The sequence below is a fragment of the Carassius auratus genome, chromosome 32 (genome assembly GCF_003368295.1).
Source record: "Carassius auratus strain Wakin chromosome 32, ASM336829v1, whole genome shotgun sequence".
NCBI classification, from domain to species: domain Eukaryota; kingdom Metazoa; phylum Chordata; class Actinopteri; order Cypriniformes; family Cyprinidae; genus Carassius; species Carassius auratus.
In genome coordinates, this window is record NC_039274.1 from 19,467,799 (window position 1) to 19,481,950 (window position 14,152).

General features: G+C 39.5%; 1 protein-coding gene across 6 annotated transcripts in view; it reads right to left on the bottom strand.

The window, feature by feature from the left end:
- LOC113051768 (transcriptional enhancer factor TEF-1-like) overlaps positions 1 to 14,152 on the bottom strand; it is a 67,835-nt gene that overhangs the window by 34,155 nt on the left and 19,528 nt on the right. For all 6 annotated transcript variants that reach the window (XM_026215827.1, XM_026215826.1, XM_026215825.1 and 3 more), the window contains exon 3: positions 12,817 to 13,069. In XM_026215827.1, the coding sequence (XP_026071612.1) occupies positions 12,817 to 12,964 (148 nt within the window). In that variant the 5' untranslated portion in view covers positions 12,965 to 13,069. The remainder of the gene's footprint in view (positions 1 to 12,816; positions 13,070 to 14,152) is intronic.

A 14,152-nucleotide genomic window follows, 5' to 3' on the forward strand; every position in this document is an offset into this window, starting at 1 on the left:
CCTTGATTTAAACTCTGCTCGACGCTCTCAGCGGCCAAGTCGCGCCTCGCTGCTCCTCGCCACTGGTTTACATTGAAAATGAATGACTTCCGGCCACTTTGACGCTCTCGACGCCGGTGTCCTGACATTTTATCCTACCCTGTCAGATTTTCCTACGCGGGTTTACTGCGCACGCGCACATCAATATCGCGTCCTTTGTCTCATGCTAAACAACGATATTTAATGTATCTGCATTACTGTAAGGGTAGGTTTAGGGCTGGGGTAGCTGTAGACTTTAATAAAAACGCAATCTAATTGGTAGAAAATATTTATTGTTGGTTTCCTGTAACTGTATCCATTTTAGCTACAACCGCGAATATAACACATAATTACTGTATTTGCAGTTCTGTAAGGGTATGATTAGGGTTGTGATAGGTGTAGACATTATTAAACCATAACGTTACAGTAGAATTTTCGTTGTGGAATTGTACTACCCACTGTTTTGGTGGGAGGTAGGAAAATCTGACAGCGTAGGACAAATCGACAGAACACCGGCGGTGTGAATGCACAGTAATGCAATTTTGGTTAATTGTTCTGTGCGTTACGTTTAGGGGGGCACTAAAAGTCATTTGGGGGGGCACTGCCCCCCAATGCCCCCCCTTGACGACGGGCCTGTATATATCTCATGTCTCTTCGTTGAGTATTCACGGAGTTACAGTTCATTTTAATGACGTGTTTGTACATGACGATCAGCGAAGACAGCACACCTTGTTTGTTATCTTTATTTTTTAAGTGCGCAAAGTTCTGTTGTTATTATGTCTGTATTCAAAAAAAGTAGACCCTTTACAGATTCGATTGATGTATTACTCTTAACTGTACGATCAAAAAATGAAAGTGTAATTTAAGTTCTTTTCGTAGTTATCAGGAGAAAATGACTCATAACGCCTATATGCGTTAATCGACTACAGAGGGTTAAAAAGAGTTTTCTATAAAACAACACTTAATGAAGTCTTTAAAATCATGTTTTACCAAAAACAGGTCTTCACCTTTTCTCGTGCCGCTTTCATCTCTACGTGCAGACTGAGCTCGTGCGTCATCTTCGCGCCAGTTATTCAGCCAATAAAGTGTAGGCCTATGTATTTCAAAATTGTGTCTAGTACTATATTAATTACAAAGGTATAATTGGCATCTATATTTCAAACGACCCGACCGACCGCGACCCGAATATCATTAAAAATATTTTTGGATGACTCGTAACCGCGGGCAACCGCGGGTGACCGCAGGCACCCGCTCATTTTGGATCAACCCGCGCATCACTGGTATGTATGTATTTGTTCCGTTATTTATTTAATACGTAAATAATTTAATAAAGGCATTTATGTATTTATTTTATTATTATTATTATATTATTATTTATTTTGAACTATAACATTTATTAGCAAGAAAATAAAAATATAGGATGGGGCTAAATCTAGATGTAATTGTTTCTGACTGAGCTGAAATATTATATTATTTCCCCCACCCATGCAGTCGGTCAGGCAGAGTTAAAAACTGACAAATGATGCACCAAACAAGGCAAAATACATTTGGTAAGACATTAAAAAATAATAATTTCATGTTGCATAATCAGAAATGGACAACGTCTACATCACATTGTGATTTCAGCCTTCGCCCAGAATAGAATCTTTCTTGACTTTAAACTTCCAACGTGACAAAGGAATACTAAGCAATCACAATTTTAATTTCTCTTTAAAATGTCTTTCTTGACCCATTATTAGATCAGTTTTTAACCACAAAATGGGACCATTGCATAAGCTTTTACATTTCTGAGATGGAATTAAAACAGTCAATGTAATAAGGTCATTTGATAAAGCACTATACTAAAGCATTTGTCACTGTATAAAAAGTTTGAAATACTACTTAAAAAAAATAAAACAGAAAGCAGTATTCAGTATAAGCAGTACACCAGTATGCCATTACGATATTAGCCACAATATGTTAACCAATGAATGCTGCTGCTTCTTTAAATGGATCACAGTATCCTGCTTCACTCAGACAAAAGCAGCCAATTGGAGAGATGAAATATGAGACCAGCCTCAGCACTGGCTGACTCTGCTCGAGCTGCTCTTCAGCAGTGAAGAAGACAGCTAATATGATCACCACAAATCTCTGCAGTCAACGTCCAAAAAATGCAGTCAAATCTGTTGAGCAGGCACATTCATTCTTTCCAGGACATTCATTCTTTACAAGACAGTTTAAATACCTTAATAACTGGTATGACGTTAAACTTAAAGTTCAAATGAAAAAGAACTAAATGGAAGCTGACCTGAACTGAAAACAAAAAAACACACAATTGGATTGGACCAGTGGATTTTTTGACATTCCAGACTTATTCTTTTGATTTTTATATCCTTCAGAATCACAAAGTCATTTCCTTTCACACTAAAGATGAAATTGCTAAAAATTGACCACAAGATATTGCATGCCCTCATGCTCTCTGAACTTTAAAACCAGCTATTTGTGCAATCAGAGAAGCTGTCAATAGTATCATATCACATTGTGGTCAACAAATAGCAAACATGAAATGCCTTAGGCGTTTGGCTTTCAGACTTAGCCAGCCAAGCATGGGATAGACTAGACAACCCAAAGCATTCTGGGTTGCACTTCTTTTCAACTGGCAGGCCTGGAGAATGTCTGACCAGTGGGGACATGCAGCATGGGACCCCAGGTTCATTTAAACAACTCAGAAGGTCAACACAGGGGCACGTCCTGGTCACAAACACTAAAGATAAGTGAAGAAATCTGAACTCCATTGAAAACCAGCCTGTGTCAATACAAACTAAATTATATTGGTTCTCTGGCAGGTCTATATGTTTACAACGTCTAGGTCCAAAAGAACAAAAAATTCCTCTTCATTCATTGTTGGCAAAAAACAGCAGGTGCTGACAAGCCCTAACAAGGCTTGTCAGACATAAGCTTTGTTAAATGTGACATGGCCAGGAGCCGTAAGATAAAGTCCACGTCCATCACTCTGAAAACATGGCTAAATAGCTTCTGATCTGACAGATTTTGATGCTACTTTTGTGTTTTCACGGTCAAACACATGCATATTTTTGTCACTACATTGCAAAAACCCTCTCTCTTATTTTGCAGTCAGACGGACGACAGTAGTATGAATTTTAAGGGCACACAATCAATGACAATTCAATATGCTTTGTTAGAAACCACTCCAAATATTTCAGCAAAATGAAAAATAAATAAATAAATCCCACAAAGCACAGAAAAAAAGGCACAGCTAGTTTGCTGGTTTGTATTATCCATACAGAAAATCAATGCAGCTGTTCCCCTCAGGAACATTTGATGGGAAAGCATTCAGCAGATTTTTACGCTAAAATGACTAATTGTTACACTACTTTGTTGATAAACTCACACAAACACGATGATGATAGGAAGTCTTTAATAAATCCACAGAAGGTAAATCCAAACAAAGGGAAAGCTTCAACACACGTAGCATTGAGAGCAACTTAAATACACAAGCAGACAAGACTAATTAACACATAAGAACAGAATAACTCAAGTTAACTCAATGAGCAGAAATGGTGCAAAGGAAAACAAAGTCCAAACTGAATGATAAGGTGACATTACGTCCCCTCACAGAAAGGTGCAACCTCACATCGGCAGAAAAAAGGATGGAGGAGGAGGCTCAGATGGAGATTAAGAGTCCAGGAGAAGGATCAAATGAAAAGTCCAGGGTGGTGAAGGTGGTGTGATCCAATGCATGGCCTTGAACAGGAACAGGAAAGTGATGACCCATGCCACAGCCAGGACTGTACTCTATGGTGGCGCCGCTGGAGGGAAAGCCTATGGTGTGATGGGAACATACACTTCTATGACATGACTCCCTCTGCCCATGACTTCACCATGCCTCAACTGTAGACTTGCGGGCCGTCCACTGGAAAAGAGGGTGGGAGGAGCGCAGGCGCAGGAGTCAGGATGAGGTGTAGGGGAGCCATCCGATGTTGGAGGCGGAGCCAGAGGCTCCTCAAGTCCAGGAGACTAAGACTCCTGGCTGGCCCAATATGGAGCCCCACCACTGAGAGGAGGAGACACAGAAAGACTGATGTGGAACAAAGATGAATGGACAGCAGGAGTGGCTGAGGACAATGAAGAAATGCATGAAATCCTAAAAAAAGTTAAAACTCTGTTAAAGCAGCTGGGAGAGGAGGTGGCTCCTTCTGTCTCTGTTTCTGGCTGGGCACTGGGCTAGGAGTGGGGCTTGGGTCATCATTAGCTGGTCCAATGGTCAAAGATGATCCACAGGATACCAGCAGCCACTCAACAATGAGCATAAGCAGTTGGCAGGGTAGTGGATGAGAGGGGCTAGAAACAGGAAATCCTCCACATGTTCTTTGAGGGAGCGAGTTCCATGCTCAATGCATAACATTACAACAGATGGACTGTCCATGATGGGGAAAAAGTGAATCCAAAAATAAAGGGAAAAATGCACACAAAAACATGAGAGTCACCAACTATAACAGGAGGTGTAATTACTTCTGGGTCAGGTCGTCTGTCACACTACTGTGTTGATGAACTCGATGATGATGGGCAGTCTTTAATAAATATACAGAAGGTAAATCCAGAGAGAGGGCTTACAACACACACAACATCAACGAGACTTGACACAATGAACAGAAAGAGAGCAAATTAAATACACAAGCAGAAGAGACTCATTATTAACACACACCTGAGCAGAATGACACAATTAACTCAATGAACAGAAAAATGCTGCAAAAGGAAAACAAAGCCCAAACTGAATGATACAGAAACATTTTTTTTCTTCACACTCTGTTTACTGCATGAGAACAACCCTGGTGGTATTTCTGACTCATTTTGCCGGTGTAAAATGTAATCGTTTTGTAATCGGAAATGTGTTTCTTGCAGGTGTAAAATCACAGCAGCGTGTCAAAGCTACAATTGCGCACAAACAAAAGCGAGGGATTATATTGGAGGTGCGTGTCAGACTAAAGTTCTCCAGACTCCATTCTGAGCGAATGCAGGAAGCAGGGGCCTGAGCGGATCCCAGAATTCCTCATTATCTTCACAGCGGGTAGCTAGGGTGCGCCAGCGGTGCGAGCGAGAAGCGGGCCTCCGCTGAGGCAGGTCTGGGAACAGAGCTCTGGCAGCCCCACGGGGGAGGCCAGGCTCACTCATTAGGCCTAAATGATCCACGGCAGCCCTGCAAACCAAGTGCCACTTAGTGCTAATCTGAGACGCCAGTCCAGCCCTGATGAGATTGCTGAGCACACTGCATATCTGTAATAACACAGCGAACAAAAATGGCCTCACAATGGCGACAGTAACTCCAGCAAATGGGTCCAGCGAACGTTTGGGTGATAATGTGGCAGAGCACTCCTTGGAAATGTCTTTCATCCTTCGGTCAGGGTGGAAATGACACAATATGATAAATGTTTGCCACCTTCAAAGCAAACAGATGCGCTGTGGGAACCGCTCTGGTGGCGAAAACCTGATATCGGCAAGTGCTACGGCTACTAAAAGCAGCTCGTTGCTCCTGAGACAGATGGTCGTTTCACACGTAATAATTACAGCAGCCTCATGTATTCACACGCTCCTGTCACATTGTGATATTTACACTGCTTTATGGTAATAATCTGACTGATTATACTAATAAATGTCATGAAAACTTACACAACACATGTATGAAATCCAGTGCATTCTACTTCTATTTCTTAACCAGCGGTTTTGTCATCTTTTCAGGCAAAAATATCTAAACATCTAAACTTGAAAACCTAAACTGTATAAAATATTAAGACTTGAGATTTTTTATATATATATAATTCACCATGTTTTAAATATATATTTTTTATTTAATAGAAAACAAAGCATTACTACTGTTTTAGAGAATTATTTATTGCATCAGACACTGTTGGATTGACAATCTAAATCAACATTTTCTCATACTCATGTTGTTCCATGACACAAAGGATGATCTTTTGAAGAATTTTAGTAACCACAAACTGATATTTCTCATAAAATTACTTATTTTATGCCCCACAGAAGAAAGACATTCAAGCTAGGAATGACAAGTGGGTGAGTAAATAGAGACAGAATTAAATTTTTTTGGGGTGAACTATCCCTTTAAGATGGTGTACTTCTGTCCAGTGTGATTTTGGGCGAGGCTACCCAGTGCAAATGTTGCAGCAATGGCTCATTAGAACAAAAACTCATGCAACATGCAAGATATAAATGTTATAATTTGATGCTTTTTGCATTTAATTAAAAAAATGTCAAAAAAAAAAAAAATTCTCAAAAATCTGTTTGAAACAGTTGAAGTTTTGGAAAACGAAACTCAAGAGTTTCTACATATTATGCATTACAGTCAGCATCGTGCTGTGGCGCATTATTCCTAACAATTTGACTTAAGGCTCTGCTGCGTGCACAATAACACCCATTAAATTCAATTTCTGGGAACTGAATGTCCCATTGTGCATTTCTTGTCATTTTTCACATCTGGTCATGTGTTCATTTATATACTCCGGAGGGTATGCAATCACGCAGGGCGTGCTGAATGGAGGCTCGCAAAACAGGTGAATTATGTAAGTGCTGCGTCTTCACTTCTTTCTGTTGGAGGGGACCGCCACTTTCTTCCAGCCCTTTTCATGCTCCTCTCATCACAAAGCAGCTGTTGTGATGTTTTTCACCGCGGTCACAATTAACCTCTGAGGCTGGGCAAGGAGCCAGCCCCGGCACAACTCAGGGCGCTAGAGAGCCCATCAGGTAAACAGTATGATAAGCTTTGCTGCAAAAATTAGACATTGTTTTGAAGTGAGAGGCAGTTGCTATAGTGACTGTTGCTAATTAACTGCATTCAGCCAGGGGAACAAAGGGCTTAAGGGTACTCAGGACGGCGTCTCTCGCAGAGAGCTATGTGCAGCGAATATGTGCGATCCCGTGGGTCTCTCTGCACCAAAATACCTGTGCCTCTGCTTCTCTCCTCCTTGAATGAGCCAGGAGACAAGCGGCGGTCATTTTATCAAGGCAAAAGGCTGCTGGACACCAATTAGAGGACTGTGTGAATCTCGATGCCATCAGGTTCGAAGTGGCCCTAAAACAACAATAATCACTGAATCCCCAGCCAATCAGGGTGCTTCATCAGCATGGAGGACCTCTCGAAGCAGATCTCATCAGCTCCTGTGGCATTCTAGAGAGTGGCCTGCCAGAAAGTGCATTTCATTATAGCGGTCTTACACAATGGAGTAGTAACAGAGAGACACGAGTCACAATGTTGTAAGGTCACAATGTTGTAAGGTTCCTATTTGTGTGACCTGACAATGTTAAGAAGGTTTACTTGATTATCATAAGATTTAAAAAAGATTTGCAGACAGACTATTAGATCAATGGGTGCTCACTACTGAAAAAACTACATATTTTCAAGATTAGGCCAAACAACTAATTTACAAATCAGGAAACCTGGATTTGTTTAACTAGGATAAATGTCCACGGGCCCCGCTCGGAGCGAGTCGTTGCTGCTGCTGCTCTCGTTCAGTTTCAGCCTCTGGATCTGATTCTGGATCATAAATAAATGGCTGAATCTGACTGTAAGCCATGGTTTGTTTTGGATGATGGTTTTTCCCTCACGGTAATGTCACAGCTTCCTCATGCTCTCAACGCAAAGCCTATTCGCGCTCGTGATTCTTTAGCTCCACCCACACATCACGCCTCCAGTCGGTCGTGTTTTTCCGGGAAAAATCGGTACAGACTATCTTTCTCTTATGAATATAATAAAACTAAAGACTTTTTGGATTTATGAAGGATGCAGTACTACTCTATAGGTACTCAAGATTAACATGATATTGAGTGAAAACGAGCATTTCACCCCCCCTTTAAAAAGATATAAAAAAAATCTACTCAAAATCAATTATCACTAGTCAGCTGTCTGACTAGATCATTGAATGTGTTTTTACAAAAATCATTGTAATTTTCACTGTAAAATACTGTAAAAATGAAACAGAAAAAAAATGCTAGTTGGTTAATGTCAAGTTTCCTTACTAATTACAGGGACTCTAAAAGAACTAACACAAAATTACATATACATAAAATAAATGCAAATTAGCTGATCATTTTGCAGAATGACATCAAAAGAAGCTCAGCTGATAAAATTTTTAGATTTCAGTAAAGCCTTTTATGTCTGCTTTTTTTATATGGGCCACAACAGACACGCAAAACAACCCAGGAGTCAAAATAACCTGCATAAAAAACGGCCCATTAACCCGCATTCAATTCACCGAAAATGCCAATCAAGTCTGTTTCTCTAATTTGTCCCGGAACCCCACTGACAGACGCATCCACTTGTTTTGACAGTTGCAACGGCCCTTGTTAATGGTTGAGTGAGTGAGCAGGTCACAGTTCACGGTGTGATGGCTTTGGCACTAGGACCCAGTGACAGCTGCAGAGCTGAAAGACGAGACTATACAAAGACTCTGCGCTCAATCTGCTGCCTTCAGTGTCCCGCCAAACTTTGTAAAAGCCCAAACACTGCCTTTCAGAGCTCTACTCTACAGATACTACACTAAAAAAAAAAAAAAAAAAAGTTTACATTTCCAAATCATGTACCGTATTTTCCGGAAAACAAGACCTTTTTTTTATCACCTGAAAAGTGCTGAGATTTGTATTCCAAAACAACTTATATCATGCACTTAATGCCAAGCACACAAAACTTCGATTCATGCTGAACCACATGGTAGTTTTGCTTTAAATAAACTGTTTACAGTTTACACTGTAAAAAAATATTTTGTAGTTCAATTGTTTACATTTTTTTTTAAGTTGACACACCGTACAGTTTCTGAGTTTGTTCATTCAACTTAACATTTTACATTTTCACTGTCTCAACTAGTTTGTAAATTGACAGAACTAGAGGTTTGCCGCCTCAACTTAAAGAATGTGTTGATAATGTCATGTTCCCAAATCACTTATCGTGAGACTTATGAAGACCATCGCAGACAGAAGACGTTCGTCATCCATCTTGGTGAGCTTCTCCACCAAGTCTACAAACTTGTTAAGTAAATATTTGTATATGTTGTTTTAATATTTGTAAAATTATTTATGTTGTCAAAGAGGAGTATATGGTTTAAAGCATCATATTTTCTAGTTGTATGTTCTGCCAGTGTTCATTTCGCAGATCCACAGTATTTTTCACATAAATATTATAATAACAATTTTCTCATGTGGTACTGAACTGAACTTATTTACTGTAGAGAACAATAAATATACAGTTTGATATTATTTGAGCACAGTGTATTACTTGAGTCCAGAAAAATTGTATTTTCTTAAAATAACTTCACCGTTCTGTAACAGATTATGAGCACAAAAACCAAAAACCTCCCAAACAAACAATCTTGAGGTCTTCATTTGAAGAGTAACTGAATCAATATGCTTGTATAGCATCAAGTCTAAACTTTGCTGTCAGTGATTTGTTTACAAATCTGATTTGTCTACAATTTGTGATCATTAGCTTGTAATACGTATTACATGTGTAACAATGTGGCCCGTGACACTGTGCTGTTTTCCTGTTGTCTCTGCCTGTGGTCTGGAGGACTGTGAAACATTACTCCTGAGGCTATGATGGAGATCGCTGTTGAGTAAACATGCAACCGGACACCCTGAACAGCTGCCAAAGCTGACCTCTGGTCAATCTCTGCACTCTCAGACAGGTCAGCAACCCCAGCACTGCACACCAGCTCTCTACTGGTCTCACACTCAGGTGATTTTGTCATTACAATTTCCTGTTGGATCTATATTGGCTCACATATTACTTCCTCTGTACAAATCATAGCAAACCGTAATAGAAAATTCAGGATTGTTTGAGTGACTGTACAAAATTCTATTCATGAATGCAAAAAATCCTGTTCTTAGTACTTTTTGAGTTAAAATACCTTAATTTAAAACAATATTATTTAATGTGAAATATTTACCTTGAAAAAAAATATTTTATTTCTATGGTTTATGTTAAAAAAGCAGCCAGTGACAAATCCACTAATGTGACAAAAATTTAAGATACAATTTATTTATTTAAATGGTCATATATATAATGTTTATTTTAATTAAGCAGCAAAAAAATTTTTTATTACATTAATAAGAAGAAATGGTTGGGGACCAACTGTAAATATTAACTAACTATTAACTACAACTTTTGCCTCAATAAACTCCTAATTTGCTGCTTATTAATAGTTATAGGGTAGTTGTTAACTATGAGGAAGGATAAAAGGGATCTAAAATATGCAGAATAAGGCTTTATACGTACTATTAAACATCTAATATTCTAGTAATATGCATGCTAATATGCAACTAGTTCATAGTTAGACTTTCATCAAGATTCCCAACTTTTGAATGGTAGTGTAAATCATTTGTTGGTTCAGCATTTACTTATATAATGTAATGAATAAAACCACAAAATAAGCCCTCTTTAGGGCCGTAAAAAAAAAAGTGAATTCCGAATATATGTCAAATAAAAAAAAATCCACATTCGAATACAAAAACGTTGCATTCAAATCTTAGGTCTTCGTCAGCCGTCAGGCAGCTTTTTCAGTGGTGCACGAAATGTGACGACGATGTAAATTATTTGCACTTTAACGCTTTAGTTATTCTATCCTGATGAACCCACTAGATGTGGCGTTGCTACATTGTTCATTCAATATATTGCGGAAAAGGAAAGCATTAGTGTGGAGAAGATGCTGTTTACGTCAAAACTGAAACAAAGATCGTCGTGTTATTTTATTACGCCTTGAAGAAACGTGCATAATATTTTGTTCAATGCACCCTCTTGTTGCCTCAGTAGAGAGTCCAAAAGCTTTTTCCCCCCTAACTGAAATTATGTCTTTTTAATTTAAATATAATTCGAATTTTGATATTATTTAAGTAGAAAATGTGAATTTAGTTTTTTAGTCATATCGACAGCCCTAGCCCTCTTTATATCAGTAAGCACTACTGAATCTTGCACTTGGACTTGGTCATTAAAAACTGGTCAGTCAAACCTATTTTCATGCTTTAATCTTGAACAGAGTGAAAGCAAGTTGGAGAGAAGAGGCTGCATAAGAGTATTTCTGTAGCAGTGAGCCCCAAAATGCTTTTTGCAGTAGCAGCATGAGAGGCTTTGCTGCCACTCCTAAACTTTAAATTTGATTTGGCTGGAGGGGTCACATGACAGCTGTAAACGAATGCCCCGAAGGCCTTCTGCTTTCACTTGACACTGACAAGCTGTGAGAGACTCCAACACCGTGGAAATATTCCCTCTTTCCATGACATCACCCAGTCTGGAATGGAGGAAAGGGGGAGGACGGCAGGAGCAGGAGAGGAGGAGGAGGAGGTGGCACAGCTGGTGACAGCCGCAGTACCATCTGCTCCTGACTAATAGTTCATGCTGCTTTACTTACACTCCCACTACTCAACAACTAGTGAACGAATGGGAAGCCTGCTGCAGAGGCCCGCAAAGACTTTGGAGATTCCTGATTGACAATTATTCTCATCTTCTCCACCACTTCACTCTCATGTGAATCCTCCGAGCCCTCCGTTTCACTTCTCACCTCCAGCGATCACCTCTGGGACGATCCAAGCACCCTGAGCGCTGAGGCTACATCATAGGGAATTGGTCTTGTTACTCTGTCATGTGACACTGACAATGTGTCTTAACCAGACGCAACTTGACAAGTTACCAGCAACAAGTAATATCTCTATCCACAGTAAAAATGACATATTTCTACATATTTAACACAAAAACAGTATTGCCAAATCCATTTTACTTTAATAATGGGATATGTAACAGGATATTCAATAAGATAAAAACTATCTAGGTTCTGACAATGCACCAGCAATGGATTGGTTCTTATTAGTTGTCCAGGTAGCTGAAGAAGTGAAAAATAGAGCCTGTCCTCCAACAAAAAATGACCATATAGTTTGTTTGTGCAAGCATGTTATTATGAACTGAGTTAACCGCCCTCTAACGAGCGTAAAAATAATGACAGTATTGTGTTGTGTCTGTCATCATGAAATGACATATAACGTCATTACCAATCACTATAATAATATTTAAATGGAATGTGTAGACTTTTTTCACCAATCTCACAGTAATTTGTACATATTTTACTTGGTGGCTTATTCGCTCGAACCTAACCCCACCCCTAATCCTACCTCTCACAGAAATCATGCAAAATTATAATTTATAGATCATATACATTTTATAAGTACATGCCTTCTTTGGGATCGAACTCATGATCACATGATTACATATAGTCGTATAATGCATTACTCTACCAACTGAGCTACACGAAAATGTCCTGTTGCCAATAGGGGCACAATTTTACAATTTTCTTTCTTCTACCCTGAAAATTTTAATTTAAAATGAGGATAAAAAAATTAATTTTCTGTGCTTATTTGTAGGGCACATAACTTTGTGATTATATCAATATTGCTAAATAATAAAAATAAAATGAATGCCTGTCTTCATTTTTTTTTTTTTTTTTTTACTGGGTCAATATTGATGAGCAAGATTTTGGACCTTCTAGATCGCACTGTGTCTGGGACCACCCACTTCAACAAAAATTGGAAACCAAGTGATCCTAAGTGACAAACTGTTGTGATCAATGGTTGTGACTGCTTCGGAAGAACCCTTAGATGACCATTAAAGAGATACAGCATGTGCAGCTGGTAAGGGCAATGTGTTATTTGGCATTTTATAAATACACCTTGCATTTCTCTCTCTACTCTTGAAACAGACAAACTGATTTTGCCCGTATCTTATAGGGAACAGTCTGAAAGAGCTCTTACCATACATCTTGCCCTCATCCGAGAGGATAATTTTGCGGCGTCCACAGGGCGGGTAGATGGCCAGTGCCTCCTGGAAGCTCTGCTCAATGTCAGGACTCCACACCCCCTCGGCATCATTGTCAATGGGCTTGTCTGCCGAGTCACTCATCCTCTCAATATCCTCGGCAGAGCTTTCACTGCCACTCCAGCTGCTGGGATCAATGGTGGCGGTTGGGACCTCCAAGCCGAAGCCTGGAGCAGACTAGGGTGAATCCTGGAAGTGACAATAAACAAAAACTAGTTGTGGTTACTCTCTCTGGAACAGATATGTGTCATTGAGATATCAGGTGATACAATTGTTTTGTGGTAGGATCATGCTCAGTTCATGACACTGGTCGTAAAAACAGAGCCCAGTTTAAAATAGGTAGCCCTCCTTGGTGAATTCAGTGAATGGGTTACTCATAGTTGTCTCTACATATTGAACTGGCATTAGACAACAAAGAAAAAATTACACACTTCAGCTTTAACTACATAGCACCGCGACACTGAATGTGTTATTTTCCTTAAAAAGTCAAAGTGGGAATAACAAAATGAAGGTAGTGGTCCTTAAATTACTCTCCTTTCCTTTTAAGGTTTTCTTTTTGTATGCAGAATTATGACTATGAATTTTGAAGACATCCATCTAAGATTACTGTAACTGAAATCCAATTGCCTGAGGAAAATGTTTCTGACTAGAAGGATTAACCTTCAAACATTTCCTAAAACCACCTGGCATCTCCATAAAATTGTATAAAAACCATAAAACTCATCTGTTGAAAGAAGAATATAAAACCCAACTGCCTGGTCTCGAGTTGCCCCTTCCTGTCAACATCAAGGGCAATCATATTCCCAAGGAATTAAATAATGACCTAACATCTGTTCTGCAATGCAATGTCTCCTGTAATGTGCTGTAACTTGAGCAACATAATTAATAATAATTAATAATAATAATAATTCCTTACATTTATATAGCGCTTTTCTAGGCACTCAAAGCGCTTTACATAGACAGGGGGTATCTCCTCATCCACCACCAGTGTGCAGCATCCACCTGGATGATGCGACGGCAGCCATATTGCGCCAGAACGCCCACCACACACCAGCTTACTGGTGGAGAGGAGACGGAGTGATGAAGCCAATCAGCGGATATGGGGATTGTTAGGAGGCCATGATGGTCAGAGGCCAATGGGCGAATTTTAGCCAGGATGCCGAGGTCACACCTCTACTCTTTTCGAAAGACATCCTGGGATTTTTAATGACCACAGAGAGTCAGGACCTCGGTTTAACGTCTCATCCGAAGGACGGAGCACACAATACAATA